Below are 20,855 nucleotides of genomic sequence, written 5' to 3' on the forward strand. Positions count from 1 at the left end.
AAATTTGGTACATGACAAAACTTGACACTGTGGACTCAAGTATAAAGTTAGGAATTAGAAAGACATCTCAGGACTTCCCTGGTGGTCCAGTGTCTGAGACTCTGGGCTCCCAATGCAGGGGGCCCGGGTTCTATCCCTGGTTAGGGAACTAGATCCCATGTGCCACAACTAAGAGTTCAGGTGCCGCAACTTGGACCGGGTGCAGCCAAATAAGTAAATAAAGGTATCTTTACCTGCCGTATTTTTAGATTCGTCTCTCCATCCAGATTAGATGTTGCAACAAAACATGTTGCCTGAGGTTCACTAAAGAAAATAAAGCGAGTAATATTGAATCAATATCTCTCCAACAAATTAATTTCCCAATAACTGTAACCATGAAATATGATCTACATCAGTAAGGATTCTTCAGAACTAAAAGGACCACAACAACTATCTTGCCTGTGGATTTCAGCAGTCTGATCCTACAAGCCCAAGAGTCCTAATCACTGGGCCATCAGGGAATTCCCTAAAGTTGGTTTCTGTGTAGAAAGGAATTTCACTTTTTGCTGTGTGGGTAACCAGCAAACATTACTATTTAACAGCCCATCCTGTTACCACTGGCTTCCATGGTGGCTCAGATGGTAAATAATCTGCCTGCAACACGAGAGACCTGGGTTCAATCCCTGAGTTGGGAAGATCCCCTGGAGAAGGGAATGACCACCCACTCCAGTACTACTGCCTGGAGAATTTCATGGACAAAGGAGCCTGGCAGGCTACAGTCCATGGGGTCACAAAAGAGTCAGACATGACTGAGCAACTAACTCTAACTCATGTTACCCCTGAAGCAGAGTGCCACCACTGTCACACATCAAAGCTCCAACATGTACAGATGTGTTTCTGGATTCTCTATTACCTCCCATGATCCTAGTTTTTCTGTTCCTGTGCTAATATTAATGCATCTAAACTGCTACAAATTGAAAACCATCTCTAAATGAAGTCAGACAGCTACCCTCAAATAATTCTTTTCTAAATTTATTTTTAATTGGAAGAGAATTGCTTTACAATGTTGTATTGATTTCTGCCATACATCAACATGCATCAGCCACAGGCATACACACGTTCCCTCCCTCTTGAACCTGCCTCCCACCACCCCATCTCACCCCCTTTAGGTTGTCACAGAGCACCAAGCTGAGCTCCCTGTGTTACACAGCAACTTCCCATTACCTATCTATTTTACACATGCGCGCTGTTGCTTCAGTCATGTCTGACTCTTTGTAACCCTATGGACTGTAGCCCGCCAGGTTCCTCTATCTATGGCATTCTCCAGGCAAGAACAGCGGAGTGGGTTGCCATTTCCTTCTCCAAGGGATCTTCCCAACGCGGGGAACAAACCCACATCTCTTACGTCTCCTGCACTGGCAGGTGGGTTCTTTACTGCTAACGCCACCTGGGAAGCCCCATGGTAAAGTATATATTTCAATGCTCTTCTCTCAATTCATCCTACCCTCTTCTTCCCCTGCTTTGAGTTTGCTTTTCTATGTCTGAGTCTTTATTCCTATTCACAAGTGCCTTGACTGTTCTCAGCCCTTTGCTCTTCCAAATACATTTCTATTAACATTGTCTTTGACTTTCTGTATCTTATGATGTCTTGACATCTTACAAATAGTGTTAGCTGGAGAGAGACTGCAACTCTCAAGGGCAATTGATCCTTAGAGACAGAGTAGGGCTCTACCAGGAGTGTGCCTTCACATGCAAACCAACCAATCCTGAGTCTATGCTCCCTAAACACCTACTTTATCTAACTTTCACACACTTGTGCCCTAAATCATCCCAGGGCCTGGTACTCGGCAACAGGAGACCTATAGCCCAGAGTCCAGCAGAATTAGCCAAGACTGCTGTTGCTGCTCAGTCACTAAGTCCAGTCCAAATTTTCATGACTCTATGGACTGCAGCAGGCCCAGCTTCCCTGTCCTTCACTATTTCCTGGAGTTTGCTCAAACTCATGTCCATTGAGTTGATGATGCCATCCAACCAGCTCATCCTCTGTTGACCCCTTCTCATCCTGCCGTCAATTTTTCCCAGCATCAGGGTCTTTTCCAATGAGTTGGCTCTTAGCATCAGGTGGTCAGAGTATTAGAGCTTAAGCAATCCTAAGTGGTTCACTCTGCCTTGCCCTGACTTTCTGCAGAAATCTCACTAAAGGCTCCGACCTCGGCTTCCTCTCTCTCATTTCCACCTCCTGACCAAAGGCAATGCCTCCCCTTTGAACCCTGCATGGCAGGGCATCTTGCCCTCTCTTGGGAAGTATAATGACTCTTCTCTCAATGGCATTGAATGTCATCATTCAATCACCTCCACAAGCTCAAATCCCACAGGTACAAATTAGATATTTATAATCAGCTCATTGATTCCCATTAAAATATGTTTGATATTTTGGTTGGAATGGCAGTAAGCTTTTAGATCAGTCTGGCGGGAATTGACATCTTTATAATATTGAATCTTCCTATCCAAGAACATGACATATTTCTCCATACATTTAAGTCCTCCATTAAGCATTTGCATATGTTTTGTCAGATCTGTTCTTAAGTACCCTATCATTTTTGTTTCTATTGTAAAATATATCCTTTTATTACATGAGAATAAAACAAGATAATAAGTGTAAAATATTTTAGATTTGTTGAACGTCTGTAGAAATTGTAGAAGAGATAGAATTAACCTAAGAATCAGAATAGGAGAAAACATGTTCAGGGAAATTAAAGATCATAGAAGTATAGAATAGCAATCATCAATCTATGACCCAAACGCAAAATCTGGCCCCTGCTTATTTTCATAAATAAAGTTTTACTGGGACATAATCATTCTATTTGTTTACATTTTGCCTTTGGTTGTTTCTGATAGTACAGAAAAAGAGCTGAGTAACTACAACAGAGATTGCATGGCCCACAAAGCTGAAAATATTTACTATGTGTCCTTTTACAGAAAATGTTTGCAATCACTGGTGTCCAGTATAAAGGGATGGTGAAAGGAGTGAAAGAAGAAAAGGTCTTTGGTTTTTTAAATTTCTATTTCATAACAAAAGTTCCTTAAATGCCCACTAACATAACTAACCTGGAAGAAATCAGGACCATGTCTGCAGGAAGGAACTGCCCATTGGTAGCCTTCACAATGTCACCCACATTAACCTTTTAAACCAGAAGAGAAAACACAGAAGCATAAGCTTTTAAAAGCACAATTAAAAGAAAAATCTGTTAAATATTCTCAAGAAAAAGTATAAGATGAAAATCCTGGGACCATCCTAATAAATTCAGCTGCATTAGAACAACTGAATCTCCTGATGCTTTCATTCCTCCGTGATATCCTCCATATAAATGCTGTCTTGTACCCACAGCAACAGGTTGTGAACCGTTGACTTTAAGTCAACACCAAAGCCTTTGACAGTGTGGATCACAACAGACTGAAAAATTCTTAAAGAGATGGGAATACCAGACCACCTGACCTGCCTCCTGAGAAATCTGTATGCAGGTCAAAAACCAACAGTTAGAACTGGACATGGAACAACAGGCTGGTTCCAAACTGGGAAAGGAGTACATCAAGGTTGTATATAGTCACCCTGCTTATTTAACTTACAGGCAGAGTACGTCATGCAAAATGCTGAGCTGGATGAAGCACAAGCTGGAAAAAACAAGATTGCTGGAGAAATATCAATAACCTCAGATATGCAAATGACACCACCTTTATGGAAGGAAGCGAAGAGGAACTAAAGAGCCTCTTGATGAAAGTGAAAGAGGAGAGTGAAAAAGCTGGCTTAAAACTCAACATTCAAAAAACGAGGATCATGACATCCAGTCCCATCACTTCATGGCAAATAGATGGGAAAACAATGGAAACAGTGAGACACTTTATTTGGGGTGGGGGGGCTCCAAAATCACTGCAGATGGTGACTGCAGCCATGAAATTAAAAGATTCTTGTTCCTTGGAAGAAAAGCTGTGACCAACCTAGACAGCATATTAAAAAGCAGAGACATTACTTTGCCAGCAAAGGTCTGTCTAGTCAAAGCTATGGTTTCTCCAGTAGTCATGTATGGATGTGAGAGTTGGACCATAAAGAAGGCTGAGCACCAAAGAATTGATGCTTTTGAACTGTGGTATTGGAGAAGACTCCTGACAGTCCCTTGGACAGCAGGGAGATCCAACCAGTCCATCCTAAAAGAAATCATCCTGAATATTCATTTGGAAGGACTGATGCTGAAACTGAAACTCCAATACTTTTGCCACCTGATGTGAAGAGCTGACTCATTGGAAAAGACCCTAATGCTGGGAAAGATTAAAGACACGAGGAGGTGACAACAGAAGATGAGATGGTTGGATGGCATCACCAACTTGATGGACATGAGTTTGAGCAAGCTCTAGGAGTTGGTGATGGACAGGAAGCCTGGTGTGCTGCAGTCAATGGGGTCACAAAGAGTTGGACACGACTGGGTGACTGGACTGAACTGAACTGACTTTAAATGTCCCATGCAGCAACATGGGGTAACACCCAGGCACAGTGGAGGTGTGCAGACCTCTAGCCAGGCCAACTTAAGTTCGGATCCATTTCACTCCTTCCTGGCCACACAACTTTGAGCAAGAGGCTCGTTTTCTTCGATTCTATACTTCCTCATAAACAACAGCAACAAATGGACAATATGATGGTTTCGAAAAACATGCTTCACGTATAAAAATCTGTTAGCTTTAAATATGGTAGGTGCTTATGACTAAGTTAAGCATTAAAATACATTCTTACCTCTTTCCACAGAATCATTTGCCATGCATTCTGTCTTAACACTGAAGAAGAAACAGCTATGTATTCAGTGTAATAAAGATACCTTTTCCCAAAAACTACAGGCATTTCTTTATATTCTCTTTGTTAATTTAACTTTAATATAAACTGAAAGAGTAATATGTACTTTACCAAAAAGAGCAATATATATAACATAACATGATAGGATAATGATATATTATAATATAATATAAATAGACAGGCAGATAGAGGCTGTATTAAGTCACTTTCAATCCCAAGAGAAAACAGTTCACTGGTATATGCTAAAATACTGGCTGTAGCCTGAAGAGCAACATTTTTCCAATCAAATACAGAGATAGCACATATCAAAACTAGGACTGAGAGAATATGTAACACCCAGATGTTTTTTACGAACATAAGAATTGTTAAAAAACAAAAAAGAATTGTTCATATCCTGAATACTCTACCCTTCCCCACCTTTTATCTTTCCTTTTACTCTAGTTAATGTAGTTACTTGATTCTAACATATGGAAATTGAGTTTCCTTCTGGTTTTTGCTATTTATTTCTATATTTCTTTAAATACCAAAATGTTATAAAACATATTACAAGTATCTACTTGATGAATTTGGATATTTTCTTAGAGTGAAATAGGGTAAAAGCTAAATCTAATATCTTACCTATTGTGTTCTTTGAGTTAACTAATTTGTCTGCCATATGTCGTTTCTGTTACAGGAAAAAAAAAAACATGATATCAAAAGTTTGAAATGAATCATTCAAATCACAATACAAGACACAATGGGCTTAAAAAGAATTGAGGTAGTAAACCTAACTATAAAGCAGGTTTTTGGCTATAACTGATTTCACTTTCCTTTCTCCTTTACAGGACTTCCTAAACTGAGGTGTGCCCTAAAGGAGGCCGACGACCAACGTGGTCAAGTGTGGGACCTCTAGAACCCGCTTGCCCTGGTTGATGTCCCAACTCTGCCCCTGACTGTGACAGCCTCATCAGGTCATTGACTTGTCTGTGCCTCAGTTTAAATGAATTCACACACACACACACACACACACACACACACGCAAAGATATATCAACACATAGCACAGTGCCTGCTGCATAGTAAAGTGCTTACTTGAAATGTTAGCATTTCATGTGATGTTTGCAATGACTATTTGGAGAAACACATAATTGGCTATGTTGAATATTGCCCCAATATAAGCAAAAGCTTTTAAGTTTGAAAAATTCTTTCACACTATACACCAATTGAAAGGCCTAACAGATTTAACTGATGACATAACAAGCTGGTAGGAGTGAGGCAGAAACACATGGATGACCACCACTAGTTATTTTAGAAACTAGCATTAGGACTGTAGGTGAGGAGGGGGAGACAACTCTAGAGAGACCCAAGCTGCAGCAAAAGAAAACACTGTTAGCTATCTGTCTTCTTTTATTTTTCTACTGAAATCTGCAAGTGCCTATAAAATCACTCCTCTGCCAAGGTTATAGGAGTAACGAAGTAAGACGACAAAGTTGTGTGCACATCCTTCTCTGCCATCTAGGGTTCTCTCCTCTGGCTGGATTATGTCCCCAAAGATACTATCATAGTTCTCAGAATAGATATGAAGTCCTGCTGGTCTGTCAAATACACATACGATTAAAAATGTGAAACCTCAAAACTTTAATTCACTCTTCATATCAACTATAGATTTAAAGAACTATACAGTTCCAACCAGTAGCCTGGAAAAAAAAAAAAAAAGAGCAAGAAATACACCTCTTACATTCAAGGCAGTGGTTTTGAGAGCATTTACTAACAGTAAACTTACATAATCTTCTACAATCTCTTTAATGCCTGAAATTACAAGAATAACTAGCAGAGGCACCAGAGTTGTGTATTTTCCCGTCGGAGATACGTCTGGAATTTGCTGCAAAATAGAGTTAAACTATTAATTTCTTAAGTCCTTATTATATTTTGCATATACTTAAAGTTACACTGCTAATGGCACGATCCAGGATGTGACAACAGACACATTAAATATAGAGGGAAAGGATTCAGGATACCAAAATCAACCCTGGAGTGTGACACTAAATACTCAAAGTCAAAAAGTCCAAGTGTTAGTTGCTCAGCTGTGTCCAGCTCTGTGCGATCCCACAGACTATACAGCCTGCTAGGCTCCTCTGTCCATGGAATTCTCCAGGCAAGAATACTGGAGTGGGTTGCCATTCCCTTCTCCAGGGAATCTTCCTAACACAGCGATTGAACACTGGTCTCCCATGTTGTGGGCAGATTCTCTACTACCTGAGCCACAAGGGAAGCCCAGACACTAAATGTTATACACTACGGAAAAGTCCCCAGAGCAATTGCTTAATAACATTTCAGTTATTGTGTCACCTTTCTAATATTATGTTTTGGTTGAAACAGCTCAAAACCTCAATGTTTAAAATAGCATCTTTGGGGGAAATTCCTTGGCAGCCCAGAGGTTAGGACTCCACACTTTCATTGCCAAAAGCTTGGGTTCAATCCCTGGTCAGGGAACTAAGATTCCACAAGCCCCACAGCCAAAAAATAAAGTAAATTTTAAAATAATAAATAAAAGAGCATCTAAATGCTAAATCCAAATGACCAGTTATCTTAATCTTACTTCTTTTTGAGGAAGGGGAGAAATTTTTTGGAGGCCCAGAAGAATAATGTTTCCTGGGTACAAGTTAGCTATAGGCAGTGCTCTGGGGCTACCCGCTACTGTATAAATCGTGAAAAATAACATGATTGAAACTGAGGTTGTAGTTGCTTTCTGATGGATGCAAGCATAAGTGAGGTCTGGGGTCTGATCCGTTAGTTTTCCAGATTTAGACAAGTTCTTCTTCCGTCACTCAGTCAGGTCTGACTGCAACTCCATGGACTGCAGCACACTAGGCTCCACTATCCTCCACTATCTCTGGGCATTTGTTCAAATTCATGTCCATTGAGTCGGTGTTGCTATCCAACCATCTCATCCTCTGTCATCCACTTCTCCTTTTACCTTCGATTCTTCCCAGCTTCAGGGTCTTTTCCAGTGAGTCAACTCTTTGCATCAGGTGGCCAGAGTATTGGTGCATCAGCTTCAGCACCAATCCTGCCAGTGAATGCTCAGGGTTGATTTCCTTTAGGACTGACTGGTTTGATCTCCTCACAGTCCAAGGGACTCTCAAGAGTCTTCTCCAGCACCACAGTTCAAAAGCATCAGTTCTTCAGCACTGGGACTTCTTTATGGTCCAGTTCTCACGTAATTACTGGAAATACCATAGCTTTGAATATATGGACCTTTGTCAGCAAAGTGATGTCTCTGCTTTTTAATATGCTGTGTAGGTTTGTCACAGCCTTACTTCCAGGCAGCAAGCATCTTTTAATTTCACGGCTACAGTCACCATCTGCAGTGATTTTGGAGCCCAGAAAATAAAATCTGCCACTGCTTCCATGTTTTCTTCTGTTTTCCAGGAAGTGATGGGACTAGATGCCAAGATCTTTGTTTTTTTAATGTTGAGTTTTAAGCCAGTATTTAGACTATATTTCCAGACTTGGGCCTAGGTACACTCTCTATGCTGCCTTAGTATTTTTGCTTGCTTATTATTTCTTTGTATAATAGTACATATACATACACCTAGTTCAGCCTTAAAAGAAATTCTGTCATATGTGACAACATGGATGACCCTTGAGAAAATTATGGAAGTGAAAAAAGCCAGTCACGGAAGGACAATACTATATGACTCCACTGATATGAGGTATCTAAAATAGTCAAACTAACATAATTATCAAGGGCAACAGTGGGTGCCAGAGGCTGGCGATTGGGGGGGGTGGGGCGGCAGGGAAGCAGGAACAGCAAAGGCCCTACAGGTAATAGCACTTGATTGGAGATTGGAGACTTATAAGTTTAAGGTGCTAGACCTCATGTTAAGTGTTCTTATCATTATTGGGGGGGAGATGTTATTTTAAACTAATATGAGGGGGTAAATTATATCTTTCAAAATGCAGTAAAATAATCTCTATTATAGAGATAGCACAAATGACAAAAGTCACTTCAAAATACATCTCATTAATTCATCTACTGTTCACCAACATGTCTTTCAGCCCAGAAATGGAATTTAGTGTCTCACTGAGTAAGTTAAATATTTTAAGAAGAGAGTTCTCTTTACAGTGCTTAAACTTATTCTCCGTATCACATTCATGAGATTGTTATACCTTTTTTACTTCTTATAAATCTGAATCTAACAACATGTTCAAAACATCACCTGCAATATAGTGATGAACAGGAAGAAGGCGTTGGCAGTTTTGCTAAACTGCAGATACAAATATCGAGGGAGAAACGACCACATGCTGTACTTGGCTGTGCTGTGGGTAGAAGGGTAGAAAGTTAGAAAGTTAACCTTCTGAACTCAGTAAACACCAATGGAAAACACAAAATTTGGTTATAACTCAGAAGTGGATAAAACATTGTTTTAAAATGCTGAGGCTTTTCTAAAGATATTTTGTCTTTTTTGACAGCATTCATTGTTATCTTTAAAAAAAACCCAAGGTAAAAGAAGAATTTCCCCATTTCATGAAGTACTGTGACTACACAGGCAGATGTGGAGAACCAAGGATCTGAAAGCAGAGGGCCGCATGCTATCTAGACACATGGATGACTGAGTCCCTTTGTTGTTCAACTGAAACTATCACAAAATTGTTAATCAGCTATACTCCAATACATAATAAAAAATTCAAAAGAAAAAAAATAAACACATGGAAAGGAGAAGGTAATAAGGAACACAACCTGGTAATGAGCAAAATTTTGATATATAAAAATATAAGTTCTGTTCAGAAAGAAAGCACTATAAGACTAAAAAATGATAACCAACTAGGAAAAATATATTTGTAGCACATAGGAAAAAGAGGCTAATATCTCTAGCATACAGTGAGTCTTTAAAAACCATTAAGCAAACAACATTCACCATAATATAAAAATGGATCTAAAGCATAAACAAGTAATCATCAAAAGAATAAATACAAGTGGCCAGTAAGCATAAAGCAAGCAAATAAACCTCTAATAATCAAAGGAATAAAAACAAATAGTCTTTCCCTTCTCACACTGACAACTGAGTGACTGAGCAGTCCCAGCATTATTAGCAAGGACATGAGGAAACATGAGCTCTCAAACTGATGATGTAGGTGTAAACTGGCATCATCTCTGGTGAAGGTTATTTAACATGTATAAAAGTATAGACAGTATGTCTTTTGGTCTAGGATAATGTCTCAGTCTATTTGAGCTGCTGTAACAAGCATACATAAACTGGGTGCTTTATAAACAACCAACATTTATTTCTCACAGTTCCGGAGACTGGGCGGTCTGAGATCATGGCACCAGTAAATTCAGGGTCTGGTGAGTGTCCACTTCACCACTGACATTCTCAGTGTAACCTCACATTGTGGAAGGGGCAAGGCAGCTCTCTGGGGCCCTTTTATAAGGTCACAAGTCCACTAATGAGGACTCTGCCCGAATGACCCCATCATTTCCCAAGGGCTCCACCTCCTAAAACATCACATTGGAGGGCTAGGATTTCAACATATGAACTTTGGGGGAATTCAGACCATGACAGAGAGATGATAGGTAGATATGAATGGTTTAAAAATTTTAGCTCTATAAATCCAAAAATATAAAGAATCAAATTCTTCAAATATTTTTGTAAAATCTATTGAAGTATGGTTAATTTTAAAAAATGTGTTCTGGGTACCTTACTTATCTTTAATACTTTCTTCTTTTCATATACTCCTTGTATTCTTTAATATGTTTGGATTTGCTGGATATTATGCATGTTATTTTACCAAACTTTTGGAGTTTTGAGATAGGAAATTTAATATTTCTTCTTTTAATTCATCCTCATTGAATTTGAAGAATTCCTTAGGTAGGATGTTTTTGAAAGACTCATGGACTAAATAGAATTAATAATTAGCAATCCAAAATTGTTCTTCAAGTTCATTAAATTTAATAACTTTTCAGACTATTGATACATAAAATAATTTTATAAATATTAAAGCCAGAGCCAAATTTAAAAGAGGTTAAGTTTCTTCATCATGTGTCTTTTAAAAAGCAGATGTTTTATTCTCCCTTCATTTAGGAGGTAGTCCTCCAAAGACCCAGTATTACGGGAGTGGGTTTCCAATTCTGTTTTCCACCAGGTGTGGCCTTAGGTTTGAGTTCCCTTCTCCCACTGAGCACGAAATCTGAAGCCCTAAGTCACCAGAGCTGGGCAGGTGTCCTCCAAAACCTGAGGTGACCTCCGAAACCAGCCACATCAGCATCCTTGACCTCTTTGGGTTCCTGCTTTGCCTTCATTTTTGACTTCAGAGATATCTTCTTTCTCTTGCGAAGTCAATGATGCACATTTTTAAGCTCTTTGGTTAGTTAGTTAATAGTGAAAAAGTTACTGACTACTGACCTCATGTATCCAACCTCTGGCCTTAGAGCCTGGTTTTAAAAAAATAAAGAATATACTTATTGTGTGTGTGTGTGTGTGTGTGTGTGTATGTATATACACATGTATATGTGTGTGTGCGTATGTGTGTTAGCTGCTCAGTCATGTCCAGCTCTTTGCGACCCCATGGACTATAGACCACCAGGTTCCTCTGGTCCATGGGAGTCTCCAGAATACTGGAGTGGGTAGCCATTTCCTTCTCCAGGGGATCTTCCTGACCCAGGGATAGAACCCAGGTCTCCTGCATTGCAGGTGGATTCTTTACCATCTGAACCACCAGGGAAGTTATAAACATATATATGAAAAAAGTCCCTTTTAGGCTTTCATCTAAACTGCCCCTGCAGAGTTTCAGTACTCAGCTCAGTGAATTACTCAGGAAGCAGAACTCTTCCTAGCTAATGCTCATTCCCCAGTGGGTGATGTTGGAGGGTGGCTCCCCTGGCGAGGGCTTTGCCCCGCTCCCTAGCAAACGGTTTTGCTAGAGCACTCTCAGCCTGTGAATGCGGACAAGTCAGAGCAGACAGCGACTTCAAGAGGCCTCGAAGGGGAGGTGAAGACAAACCCTGTTCTCTGCAGTGAGTTCCTCTAGGTTCAGGAACGCTGTTCTAGCCTGGAGCATCCTCACAAAGTGTTGTTTATTTTGGGGAAGACCACAGCTTCCTCCTTCCTCCTTCCTCTCCTCCTGCCTCCACAGTCTTCTCACCTGATGGAGTTTTTGCAGAAAGTGTTCCTAAGGGGTTCGTTGAGGTAAATGGTGCGGGCCTGTGGCACGTCTGCTCCTTGCCGAGATTGCCTCAAGCCCATCTTTTCTTCCAGTCCGACAGCCCCCAGAGAAGCGAACAGGTCCTGTGGCAAGAAGGCACCAAGACGTTACATGGAAACTCAGGTGAAGGGAGGCTCCAGGGAGGGCAGCGGGTACTCTGTGTGTGTGTGTCTGTGTGTGTGTGTGAAGGGGTTACACACAGCCTCTCTTGAGTCCCCTGGGGAGGACAGCGATCTTTGCTCCCAGGGATCATGACCTGGGCCAAGAGAGGTGCAGCAGCCTTCCCCTGCTGCCCTGCATAGAGGGGACAGTCAGACTGCTCCACAGCTCACATACCCCACCCCTCCCCAGCCCCAGAGGCTCTGGGTGGGCACAGGGCCCAAAATAGGGGTGAGGGACCATGAATTAGGACCCAAAGGCTGGAACCAGAAAGAGGAGGAGGAAAGAGGCTGATGAAAGGGAAGCAGAGGGGAGGATGGGATGGGGGCCCCCCCTGAAGAATGTCTTGGCTAAGGAGCAATGGCTCCCAGATCAGAAACCTGAACCCTGACCAAGATGACCTTCATCTAGACTAAAGTCCAAACAGTTGTCTTACTGCCTGCAGGCCCTTGAAGTCACTTTTCTTTTTTCTAAAGTATTCTCTTTAGATAACCTGTAATTGTAACTAAACTTACTCTATGCCCTTTGAAATGTATGTAAATCTCAAAAGCCCTTTATCAGCTTTAAGATTCAGGAAATCTTTCTCAAGGATCTGGGATATCTCTGAAATGCAATCATCCAGGACCATAGACTCCTGGCTTCGGCTGAGGCACTGCTCAAAGCTGGAAAACTCCCTCCTGTTATGAAAGGGGAGAAGCTGTACTTTTCCTTCGGGTACAATGAATGTTCAAACCCTGGATTGTCCATGATCCCCCTCTTCCCCACCTCAGCTCTTAAAAATCCCTCTCCAGTCCTTTGTGTCAGCTGAGTTGAGTTCTGTCCCCCTTCTTTATGCAAGAGTCTTGAATAGTCTTCCTTGCCTATGTAGCTTTCCTACTCGGACATCTAACTCAAGAAGGAAGAAGGCTTCTGACCAAAGGGCCAGAGGTAGCTTTGTTTGTGGTGAGGAGAGGCCAGCCTGGGGAGGGGCTCTGCCCTGCGGGCCATCCACACTGAGAAAATAACTCTGTATGTGTCCATACACCCACATTGCCCAGATTTGTCAAAATTCTTTCAGCTCAGGGTTAAAGTAGATGTTCAGATTCTCTGGGTCAGGGATTCGACCATCACAATTGTAGCTTAGTCCAGGTATTTCTCTTCCCACATTTCACTAACAAAGTATCCATGAGTGAGGGGAAGATACAAGAGAAACACAATAAAAGAGGTGAATGACAGCTAAGCTGCTGCTGATGAACATAAACAAAGCTCTGGGTCTTCACCCAACCAGAGACCTGTGTCATCAGGGCTACCTCGTAAAGCCTGCTGACCTGCAACCTAAGGGAAGGTTGCCAGTGGCCGACTGCTCCCACTGGGAAGGGTCAAGCCTAAGGCAATGCCCCTGTGCACCCACGAGGTGCCTCCTTCCTCAGCAGGTACCTGGTCAGGAGAGTGGCCCAGGAAACTGAGCAGTGGTAGAAAGTGATCCAGCACAGGATCCATGCAAAGTCATGCAGGCTTTTGCCCAAAATATGACAAAGTAGGAGGAACAAAAGACAAAGGGAGTTGTTGTTTGCATATCGAAAGAATTAAGTAGCAAAACACATAGAAAATGCATTTACTTTAAAAGAAGTTAAATATAGCCATGATGAAATAAGAGCTCAAAAATTTTTAAAGTGATAATAGAGACTTTCCTGGTGGTACAGTGGTTAAGACTTCGCCTATGCAAGGGGTGAGGGTTCGACTCCTGGTATGGGAGCTAAGATCCCACAGCACCTTCTGGCCAAAAAACCAAACCTTAAAACAGAAGAAATATTGTAATAAATTCAATACAGACTTTAATAATGGTTCACATTAAAAAAATCTTTAAAAAGTAAAGTGATAATAAAACTTCAGAAGAATTTTAAACTGACCTGAAAGAGCTCAGGGAAGAAATGAAAGAGAAAAATACCTTAAGAAAATGAAAAGCTACATTGAAGCAACTCAAATAATAGCTGAAAAGAGGGGGTGTGCTGCACATACTACAGAAAACTAAGCAAGATGAAATTTGAAAGAGCACAGAGGATAAAGAACTGGAGAAAAATTATAAATTTAAGACAAAGTATATCCGATGTGTGTATATTTGTTGTCCTTGAGAAAGAAACAAAAAATGAAAAAATTAGCTAAGCAGTTGCTGATGCAAATAAAAAATTACAAATAAAAATATCCAAAGCCATGGTAGAATAAACTTGTCATTAAAGACTTTTCTTTAAGGGGCATAACATGATTAAGGAAAATCTGATACAAAACAATCAATGCCCAATGCCAAGACGCTTCCTGACAAAGTTTGTTGGACTTTAAGAATAATGAAAAACAGATCATTATTCTTTTTTAAAAAATCATTATTTTCAATCAAAAGCTAGATTATTCAATGCATTTATTTGGCTGCGTGGGGTCTTGGTTGCAGTACTGGGGATCCTCCTTGTGTCTTCCGTTGTGCAGGCTCCAGACCACCAGGGCTCAGTTATTATAGCAGACAGGTTTAGTTGCCCTGGCATGCAGGATCTTAGTTCTAAGAATAGGGATCAAACCCATATTCTTGCATTGCAAGGTGGATTCTTAACCACTGGACCACCAGGGAAGTCCCCTAAAACCAATTTAATCGCCTACAAAGTTTGGAAGGGAAGGGAATACTGGGGCCACACTTATACTCTACTACTGAACATTCAAGCCAGAGACAGAAACTTGAATATCCCACCAAAAAATGAATGAAAAACTTTGGTAATCAAGACTAGTAGGAAGCAGTGATTTATTTAGACACAAAAGTAAGGCTTTAGATAATGGTGGGCAATCTTACTGTGACCAAACTCTCTACTGAAGCATTTTAAAATGCTAAAAAAAAAAAAAAAAAAAAAGCCAAAATTTTAAAGTTTTTTTTAATGCATTGAATAGTCAAGATAACAGCTATTATTGGGCAAAAATTCAGTCAAAAGCAAAAAATCCAGAGAAATAAGTGAAAAAAATCAAAAAGCACTTTTTCCCAGAAGAAATTTGCAAAGTCCTACTAAAGTTAACTATAGAGAAATAAAGGGTATATAAGTCAAGGCTCAGGTCCTGAAAGGCTTAGGGGATTTGAAAGAAACCTATGGTCACACAGATTCATCTCCTGAGGAAGGAGAGAGAAAAAGGGAAGAGGGAAAGAGAAGGAAGGGAGGAAGCGAGGGAGGGAGGAAGGAATGAAGGAAGGAGACAGAGAACACATCCTGGAAGGCTATAACTTCTGGTGGGCTGGCTGTCTAGCAAAATAATCCAAACTGGAATCACCAGAGTTGAAAGAAACCTCAAGCTTCATTTAAAAGGGTTCAACACTGGGAGTGCTAGAGGTGACTGAAACAAATAGCCCGCTCTAAAGAAAAATACCATCATCCTAAGCCTCATAAAATCCCCACAAATTACTTATTGAGGGGAAGGAGTAATATACAGCCAAAAAAGGAAGCAAAGTATCATAGAAAATCAGCATTATGAATAAAAGATGGCAGAAACTGCCCACTAAAGATTTCAAATGCTTGAGTTAGAAGGTACAGATTTCTTTAGAAAGAAAATAACCATATAAAAAAAAAGCACAAGCTTTAACATACCTATATGGAGAGAAACTATGAGAAGTAACCCAACAAGTGTGAAAAGAATCAGACAAAACCTCTATAAATGAGGGAAGTCATAGTCAAACTTAAAAATTCAGTGGACAAATTTGGCAGCAGATAGGCTGCTGCTGAAAGTGAAAATAATAAGATGAAATAGAGATCTGAGAAATTATGAAAAATACAGCTTGAGGAAGGGAATAGATGGAATATACATAAAGAAATTCAAGTAAATAAAGTAAAATGATCTAACAAAAATTTAATTGGAGTCTCACAGGGGAAAGAGAGGAGAAAAAAAATGGAGCAGAGGCAATATGTGAAGAACCAATGGCTATGACTCTTCCATAAAAGCAAGAAAACCAACAAATCTTTATAAGATAAATAAAAACAAAATCATACTTACACATGTAGTAAATACAGAAAACAAAAGTCAAAGAAAAAATCTTAAAGTTAGCCACAGAAAAATAAGAGGGGAAGCAGGAACTCTTCCCAAAATATTTTATGAAGCCACATTATAGTGATATCAAAACCAAAGTCATTATAAGAAAAAAATGGTACAAAATACTTTATAAACATGGACACAAAAATCTTTAGCAAAGTATTTAAAATCTACTACTATGCAAAATGATTATACATCATAATTTTTATAGGTGGAATTGTGTTTCCCCACCAAAGGAAACATTAATATATTGACATCCTGACCTTGGAGTAGTACCTCAATGTGATTATATTCAGAAATAAATTGTCTAGATCTGTTTGGGTCACTATAATAGAATACCACCGATAGGGTAGCTTATAAACAACAGAAATCTGTTTCTCACAATTTTGGAAGCTGAGAAGTTCAAGATCAAGACACCAGCATGATCACGTTCTGGTAAAGACCATCCACCTGATTCATAACGCGCATTCTGTGTTCTCACCTGGAAGAGGGTCTATGGTGCCTCTGGACCCTCTTTTATGAGGCAATAATCCCATTGATGAGAACTCCACTTTCATGCCTAAGCTCCTTCCGAAGGCCCCACCTACAAATACCATCACCTTTGGGGGGTTAGGATTTCAACATTATGAATGGTGGGGAGGTAGGACACAAACTTGAAAACCATAGCATACGTTGTTCGCAGATTTAACTAAGTTAAGATGATGTCATTAGGATGAACCCGAATCCAATGTAACTAGTGTCCTTATAAAAGAGAGACATTTGGGCTCAGAGACAGACATACAAATAAGGGGAAGATGTGCAGAGACAGAGAATGTTACATGAAGATGGAAGTAGAATGGAATTCTGTTGACATAGGCCAGAAATGGAAAGAACAAAGAATGATCCTTCCCTACAGGCTTCACATCGAGCATGGGCTGATGACATCATGATTTCAGACTTCTATCCTCAAGAAACATGAGACAGTAAATCTCCGCTGTCCTAAATCAGCCATTTTGTGGTACTTTCCTGTGTCAGGAAATGAATGATGACCATGTGGGGACTGGTTCAAAATTGGGAAAGGAGTACATCAAGGCTCTATATTGTCACCCTGCTTACTTAACTTACATGCAGAGTACATCATGTGAAATGCTGGGGTGGATGAAGCACAAGCTGGAATCAAGATTGCTGGAGAAATATCAATAACCTCAGATATGCAGATGATACCACCCTTATGGCAAGAAAGCAAAGAGGAGCTAAAGAGCCTCTTAATGGTGAAAGAGTCAAGTGAAAAAGCTGGCTTAAAACTCAACATTCAAAAAACTAAGATCATGGCATCTGGTCCCATCACTTTATGGCAAATAGATGGGGAAACAACAAAAACAGTGAAAGACATTATTTTCTTGGATTCCAAAATCACTGCAGATGGTGACTGCAGCCATGAAATTAAATGCTTGCTCCTTGGAAAGAAAAACTATGACATACCTAGACAGCATATTAAAAAGCAGAGACATTACTTTGCCGACAAAGGTCCAAATAGTCAAAGCTTTGGTTTTTCCAGTAGTTATCTATGAATGTTAGAGTTGGACCATAAAGAAGGCTGAGCACCGAAGAACTGATGCTTTTGAACTATGGTGTTGGAGAAGACTCTTGAAAGTCCCTTGGATTGCAAGGAGATCAAACCAGTCAATCCTAAAGGAAATCAGTCCTGAATTGGAAGGGCTCATGTTGAAGTTGAACCTTCAATACTTTGGGTACTGATGAGAACTGACTCATTGGAAAAGACCCTGATGCTGGGAAAGATTGAAGACAGGAGGAGAAGGGGATGACAGAGGATGAGATGGTTGGATGTCATCACTGACTCAATGGACATGAGTTTGAGCAAACTCCAGGAGATGGTGATGGACAGGCAAACCTGGCATGCTGCAGTCCGTGGGGTCATAAAGCATCAGACATGACTGAGTGACTGAACAACACGTGGGGTTAGGGTTAGGGTTAGAAAGCAAGGTTGAATCATTTGAAACCAAAATAATGAAACTTGTCAAAAGACTGAAAAGCACGGTGATGATGTCAGTAGATATAGAAGAACTATTTGACAAAATTTAACATTAATCAATAAAATCTCTCAGCAAACCAAGAAAAGAAGGAAATTTCCTCAACCTGACAAAGGATTTCTATGAAAAACCTGCAGCAAATATCACACTTAACTGCCAAAGACTGAATGCTTTCTCTGTAAGACTGGAGACAATACGAGGCTGTCCTTTCTCACAGTGTCTATGCAGTGTTGTAGCGGAGGCTTTAGTCAGTACAATAAGGTAAGAAAAACAAGTGAAAAGGGAAAAACAGAACTGTATTAGAAAACAACATGATGGCATCAAGGAGCCTACTTTACAAGTTGTTCTGGTGCAACATGTAAAGAATTTGGGAGTCAAGACTTTTATCCTTACAAATTAAAAAAAGCTAAACAAATTGAAAAACAACTCTTCTGAGATCCATAGATAGATAATCTCAAAAACCTAAGAATGATGTGAAAATGATACATTATTGTTGTTGTTTAGTTGCTAAGTCATGTCCGACTTTTTGTGACCCCACAGACTGTAACCTGCCAGGTTCCTCTGTCCATGGGACTCTCCAGACAAGAATACTGGAGTGGGTAGCCATTCCCTTCTCCAAGGGATCTTCCCAACCCAGGGATCAAACCTGGGTCTCCTGCATTGTAGGCAGACTCTTTACCACTGAACCGCCTGAGAATCCCATGAAAATGATACATGTACTCTATGAAACTATTTATGCAAACTTTAAAATACATAACTACAATATTAAGTCTTGTTTATGGATCTATAGTTATAAATGTGATTTTAGAAATTAAAAAAGGACTAAAATCATGTAACAGAGCACATCCCTTAGCACGCAGCCATTGCTGGGCAGCATTACTCAGCACCCTGTTACCAGGCAACGGGTCCTCCTCAGCCATTGGTCAGCCCCTCGGTGGGCCCCGTCCACAAGCAACCAACTGTCAATGAGGCGCCATTAGAGAGGTGACTCAGTCAACAGTTGGTGGTGCTGTGGTCCTCAGGTGGAGAATGAGGTAAGAGGCAGATCCCTGCCTTCTCCCTGAGACCCTCCAGCTTGCCCAGCCTTGGGCCAGCGGGTGAGCTGGTGGGAGAGGGGACGGCCAGCAAACAGGCTGGGGGTTGTGTCCTGCAGGGCTCCAGAGCACTTACCAGGGCCAACCCCTGGCCAGGACTAGGCCTTGAGGCGGCAGTGGACCCCCTTTCATTCCTGTCTCTGTGACCTCAATGGTTGCGGCTGTCTGCCTGGGTCAGAGTCTGTAGGAACTGCCCCCACCTTGTGGGAGGCCTGAGGAGTCCGAGGGCTTGTTGGGTTGGGTGCCTGTCTCCCTCAGGGATGACAACTGGGTAGGGTCTGGGGACCTGGCCTTAAGAAAGCTGCCAGCTGAGCTCTGCCTCCTCTCAGCCAGGACCGCAACCTGGGAGGGCGACAGCTGTGCTTGGGACCTGGCTCTTTCTTGTCAGGGCAGAGAAGAACATTTGTTTGGTAGAGGTTTACAGAAACATCGTCACCTGACCATGAACTGGCCTCAAAAACAAGGATCTGAAGTCTGCAGCAACTGACAAGGTCCCTCCCTCACCTTTCCTAGAAAAGGGCTTTACTGAAAGCCTTCAGTAACTTTGGGGTTCTTAGTGCCTGAGCCACCCATCTCCTTGTGTGGCCCTGTAACAAACCTTTCTCTGTTCCAGACTCCAATGTTTTAGTATTGATTGGCCTCACTGTGCCTTGAGCACATGGATTTGCATTTTCGGTAACAATCAAGCAAAGCACACTTGTAATTGCTTTGGGTGGGAGGTGGGAAAGCGGGGACAGGAGGAATGAGCCTAGAGGTAATGGTTAAAGGTGGCTTTTACTTTGCTTTATCCTAACGATTCCTTTTTTTGAAAGAATGTAAAGAGAAAATCCTGGAAGCAAATGTGACAAAATTATAAAGGCTGTTTATTCTATAGGGTGAGAATAGAGTGATGAATTTTGTACATACATCGTCACATATCGCATAGCACTGGCGTCCACTGAACAGTGACAGGTAACACACTAGAGTATGTTTACTGCTAAGTCACTTCAGTCGTGTCCAACTCTGTGACCCCATAGACGGCAGCCCATCAGGCTCCCCCACCCCCTGGGATTCTCCAGGCAAGAACACTGGAGTGGGTTGCTGTTTCCTTCTCCAATGCATGAAAGTGAAAAGTGAAAATGAAGTCGCTCAGTCGTATCCAACTATCAGAGACCCAATAGACTGCAGCCCACCAGGCTTCTCTGTCCATGGGATTTTCCAGGCAAGAGTACTGGAGTGGGGTGCCATTGCCTTCTCCGAGAGTATGTTTAAGCAGTAGGTAAATTACAATTGAATTCATCATCTCGGTTGATTATTTCTCTGGCCATTCACACAGGACCCTGATTTCAGCTTTTCATCACCTGCCCCATGATACCTGGAGGGCAAGAACCTGGGGTGAAAGGGGAATAGTGGCAGACTGCCAGAGTAGAGCAACCAGACCTGACTGAGTTCAGTTACTGTAACTGCTGCAGGGCAGCTGCCAGGCTTAAAGGGACAGCAAGCTGAAGGAAGGCGCTTCAGAGTTACTCACCAGCCTCAGGCCACGGAGACCACTTAG

General features: G+C 41.1%; 1 protein-coding gene and 1 long non-coding RNA gene across 4 annotated transcripts in view; one reads left to right on the forward strand and one right to left on the reverse strand.

Annotated features, from left to right (window-relative positions):
* The window catches only part of LOC110143381 (phospholipid-transporting ATPase IB-like), an 80,903-nt gene extending 63,816 nt beyond the window's left edge, over positions 1-17,087 (reverse strand). Inside the window, exons 1-8 of one of the 3 annotated variants that reach the window (XM_070471695.1) lie at positions 16,676-17,087; positions 11,944-12,086; positions 9,021-9,120; positions 6,581-6,679; positions 5,438-5,483; positions 4,763-4,803; positions 3,088-3,161; positions 234-303 (exon numbers count right to left, since the gene is read on the reverse strand). In XM_070471695.1, coding sequence (XP_070327796.1) covers positions 234-303; positions 3,088-3,161; positions 4,763-4,803; positions 5,438-5,483; positions 6,581-6,679; positions 9,021-9,120; positions 11,944-12,044 — 531 coding nt within the window. In that variant the 5' untranslated portion in view covers positions 12,045-12,086; positions 16,676-17,087. The other 2 variants (XM_070471694.1, XM_070471696.1) reach the window with 2 other exon arrangements.
* A 2,072-nt stretch (positions 17,088-19,159) lies between these two features.
* Positions 19,160-20,189, forward strand: LOC110143388 (uncharacterized). The gene is made up of 2 exons (XR_002315570.2): positions 19,160-19,258; positions 19,648-20,189. It is a non-coding gene; the product is annotated as an uncharacterized lncRNA (long non-coding RNA).
* The last annotated feature ends 666 nt before the right edge of the window (positions 20,190-20,855 follow it).

The sequence above is a fragment of the Odocoileus virginianus genome, chromosome 8 (assembly GCF_023699985.2).
Source record: "Odocoileus virginianus isolate 20LAN1187 ecotype Illinois chromosome 8, Ovbor_1.2, whole genome shotgun sequence".
NCBI classification, from domain to species: domain Eukaryota; kingdom Metazoa; phylum Chordata; class Mammalia; order Artiodactyla; family Cervidae; genus Odocoileus; species Odocoileus virginianus.